The sequence below is a fragment of the Alexandromys fortis genome, unplaced genomic scaffold (genome assembly GCF_014885135.2).
Source record: "Alexandromys fortis isolate MF-2015 unplaced genomic scaffold, M_Fortis_MF-2015_v1.1 scaffold_51, whole genome shotgun sequence".
NCBI lineage: Eukaryota > Metazoa > Chordata > Mammalia > Rodentia > Cricetidae > Alexandromys > Alexandromys fortis.
In genome coordinates this window covers 5853951-5858237 of record NW_026067925.1, presented here as the reverse complement: position 1 = coordinate 5858237, position 4287 = coordinate 5853951, and the positions used below count along the sequence as shown (strand labels likewise).

The following is a 4287-nucleotide window of genomic DNA, read 5'->3' as shown; positions in this document are numbered from 1 at the left end:
GGCTCCATGGCTTTTCCCTGATTCTACCTCCTTTCTCCCAGCATTCAGTTTATTTTTCCTCACCTAGCTCTGGTCTACCCTATCAGGCCAAGCCAGTTTCTTTATTAACCAATGGTATTCATGGCATACAGAGGGGAATCCCACATCACACCTCCAACAAGGCCACACCTCTTAATCCTTTCCAGACAGTGCCACAAACTGGGGACCAAGCATTCAAACATATGGACCTATGGGGTCCAGTCTCATTCAGTCCACTACAAACCAATCAGATTTCATATCCTCCATCACCACCCAGCCCTTTCCTCTCCATCTCTTTCTTCTTTTCTTAATAACCAATATCCATGTGGTAGGAACCCAAAGAAGATGAACACCCTCCTTCCTTAAGCCCTGAACAGAAGTAGGATTCTCATCCTACCTTGTTGTAACTCAACAGTAGCACTTGTGGTGATCTTTTTTTGTTGTTGTTGTTGACTTGATGGGATTGAGAGGCACCACAGAAAATAAATGCAGCTCTGCAAGAAACCTAATGGGGCGCCAGAGACCAGAGCCTCCAAAGCCAGGAAGAGCCCATGCTGTAGCATTGTGGTGGTGAAGGTGAGGCATGGCAGAGCCTGCCTTCAATCCCAGCACTGGGGAGGCAGAGGCAGGTGAAGTCACACCAAGGTGAGGGATAGGATAAACAAGGACAGCCAGCATGTGCTCAGAGGAGGCTGGAATTGAAACGGTGCGGCTCAAATGACCACAGATGAAACACGCCACTCCTAAATATGACTCTTTTACACAAGGATTAGCTTGAACCGTTTATTTTAGAAAATTCAGCACAGGAGAAGCTCTGGAAACAAGAATATACACACTGTAGCTGGGCAGTGGTGGCACATGCTTTTAATCATTACATGCTTTTAATACTTACAAGGTAGATGGATCTCTATGAATCTGAGACTAGCCTGGTCTAAAGAGCAAGTTCCAGGACATCCAGGGCTACACAGAGGAATCCTGTCCTCCAAAACAATAAAAACAAAAGCAATGAGAGAAAGAGGAAAGAGATATATAGAGAGAGGATATATACTGCTTTCCTAAAGGAAATGTGCAGGGCTCCTATTGTTGGTATTTGTACCCCCTGTATGGATTGGTTCATTGCTGTGATTGGTTTAATAAAGAACTGGCCAATAGCTAGGCAGGAAGTGTAGGTGGGACTTCTGGGCAGAGAGAGGAAGTAGGAGGAGATAATGGAGGTGCAGGCACAGAGGGGACTCAATGAGACATAGAGGGATTTGGACATACAGAATACAAGAAAGGTAAAAAGCCACATGGTAAAACATAGATGAATAAAAGCAGGCTAATTTAAGTTATAAGAGCTACTGGGACAAGCCTAAGCTAAGGCCAAGCTTTCATCATAAAAAATAAGTTTCTGTGTCATTGTTTGGGAGCTGGCTGTTGGTACAGAGAAAGACTAGTTACACCTATGGTTTGGATGCTCCCCACCCCATAATGGTACTATGGGGAGGTGGTGGGACCTGGTGGGAGGTGTTGGGCTTACTCTTGAAAAGGACGAAGAACTACAGCTTCTTCCTATTGTCTTAGTTTGCTTTTGGAGCATGAGATGGCTTCCAGCATGGTGTGCTGTGAGCATCTAGGGGAAACAGGTACACTAGAAGACTCGGGAAGGCAGGCGTAGGGAGCAGGGGCTCTTGGTTGTGGATGGCATGTTTACCACGCGTCTCCATTCAGAAGGTGGATGTAGTTCCTGTCTGTGTTCTCACGTTTTCTTCTCTTTGGGGCTTGGTCTTGCTGTGTAGCCCTGGGTGTTTGTGAACTTATGATTCTCCTGCCTTAGCTTCTGCAGTGTGGGGATTAGAGACGCCAGTCACCATACACAACCACCTTTTCACTTTTACAACCTTAAATTGCCTTCAGTTTGTACTCTGCTCTAGGTGGTGTTCGTTTTGGTAATTACAGCAGGTGTGATGGGAGCGAGTCTCTAGGAGGCTTTACCTTCCGTAGAGAGAGTGGCCTAAATAGTACCTCACGCCACAGAGGAAGAGGCTCCTCCTTCACCTTGGACAACCGAGGCAAAGTTAGAGGCTTTCCCAAGTAGCTGGTTCTTTTAGTTCTAAACGTTCAACTTGCCCGAGGGGCATATTTGGGGATGACACATTCTGAACCCCTTCACCTGTTATGCCCAGTCCATGAGGTGCCCAAAAGACCACCAGGGAGACTGACTCACACAAATGCAAAAGTTTATTGTGTGCACATTACAAGCCGGGAGGGATCTTGTCAGCGCAGCTGCAGCAAGAGGAGGTACCCCGCTCGTCTTGAGGGATTATTTAAAGGCAAAACCCAGAAAAATTACATTAGCAGAGTGTGGGGTGATGGGTTCAATCCTGATTGCGCGTACCTAGGGACTTTTCAGAAATTTTATTTTCGAACCTCACCTGTTGCTTATCAAGTTTTCTTATCGGGTAGGGACATTCTGTGGTCACCTGTACACTCTAGCCGGCTACCCTGTTACTTTTGCCCCTAGCCATTTCTGAGGATGGGGATGTTTTGCTTTCTGAGGATGGGGATGTTTTGCGGAAAATAGCTTACACAAGGCACAAGATGGAGGCAGAGGACAAAATGGAGGAACTTCAGTTCTTCATCACCTACATGCGATATTGTCCCAAATCGATGGTTTTTCCTCTCATTCCCGTTTAATCAACCAGGAAAAACAACTCTTACTTCACCCGGGAATCACTTCTTGTCAGGATTATGTAGTAATCTATTCACAATACATTTGCCTTTGCCAAGTATATGCTCAATTATAAATATATTCTACAATATATCGACAAATCCATAAGGCCTAAATCTCCAGACTATTGCAGCCAGAGACCCAGGGCCCTGTTGCTTAATAGTAGGGCAAAGCAGGACCTCAGGGTCCTTTCTCATTATGTCTGAAGTCACTCCGTAAGGAAAGGGCTCAGTCCCTGCACCCCTCCTACTTCTTTTGGTTGAGACAGGGGCTCATGATATCCCAGGCCGACCTCGAACCCCTAAGTGCTAGGATTACACACGATGCCACTGTGCCTGGCCCTGGAGAAAACCCTAGCATCCATTGTGGAGTCACCCTCCACGTTTCCTTGGCAACCTAACCGGAGGGGGCGACTGCGGGCACACAGCCCCTGAAGGCCGCGGAGGGACGCAGGTCCTTTAGGTGTCCTAGGGGACACCGCAGAGTTGAGGGCCAGTGACTTCCCGAATCGTCGGCTCTGGTCCAGCCCATGGCGGAGGCGCGGGGGCTGCGGCGCGGTGGCGTGAAGCACGAGCTGCTGGAGAAGGTGGCGCGCCTGCGGCGGGGCGCGGAGCCCGAGGTGGCAGCGCGCAGAGCGGCGGGCGACAGCGGCTCGGGCTTGGGCTTCTGGTGCTGGCGGCGGCTGTTCGCGCGTGGAGCCCGGGGGGCGCGCCGGAGGAAGAGCAAGTTCCCACGGCCCGGCGCGGCCGCCCCGGAGCGCGGCGTGTGGGGACCTCTCGGCCTGCAGAGGCTGCTGCAGAGGCTGGCGAAGTGGCGGCGCCGCTACCTGCGGCGAGGGGAGCGGCCCGAGGGCCTGGAGGAGATCCCGCTGCTCGTGCTGGACCGCACGCGGGCCGCCAATTAGGGACGTCTGTGCTGGCCTCGCCTGCACACTCACCGGCCTCCGGTCGGTTAGGTTTTGTAAACGAAGGCAAGAAGTGAAAATAAACCCCTCACTGTCCAGATGAAAGAACTTGGATTTGGGGGTGACTCTCGCATCCCTGGTGCAGGAGGGAGGCATCAGCTTTTTGAGCGCATCGGTGATGTCTTTAGAAGCCTCCTGGCCGGTCCCTGTCCCCACGCTGGGTAGCGGGTGTAATATTGCCTTCTTACCACAACCCCCTGGGTGGTGTGGAATTGCCTCGCCATCCTTGATTTCATTTGTTTATAATGCAGATGTTGAGCCTACGCTGCTTTTTAAAATGTATTATTTAGGACCTTAGAGATGGCTCTGTGGGTAAACCTTGGGACTCGAGTTCGAGTCCCTGAACCCATGTAAAGGTGGCGAGGCAACTCCAAAGAGTTGTCCTCTGACCACCACATGCATAATAGTAATACTAGGTAAAAATCATCAGTCTTTCATCGTTCACAATTTCATATACATGCGCACACAATACATATATAATATACAATTTACCTCTCCGTTGAACATATCCCTACCCTATGTCCTCATTCTCCCTCCCGCTATCCGGGATCCTTTCCCTTAAGATTCTAAAAAAAAAAAAAAAAAAAAAAAAAAC

The 4287-nt window shown here is 49.6% G+C and overlaps 1 protein-coding gene across 1 annotated transcript; it reads left to right on the top strand.

Annotated features, from left to right (window-relative positions):
- Nucleotides 1-2582: 2582 nt before the first annotated feature.
- Nucleotides 2583-3632, top strand: CUNH1orf202 (chromosome unknown C1orf202 homolog). Its single transcript, XM_050142807.1, has one exon. The coding sequence runs from the start codon at nt 3258-3260 to the stop codon at nt 3630-3632; it is 375 nt and encodes a 124-aa protein (XP_049998764.1). The 5' UTR covers nt 2583-3257.
- The last annotated feature ends 655 nt before the right edge of the window (nt 3633-4287 follow it).

Coding starts and splice junctions, on each gene's coding strand:
- CUNH1orf202 (XM_050142807.1), top strand. CDS start 3,258: ATGGCGGAGGCGCGGGGGCTGCGGCGCGGTGGCGTGAAGCACGAGCTG.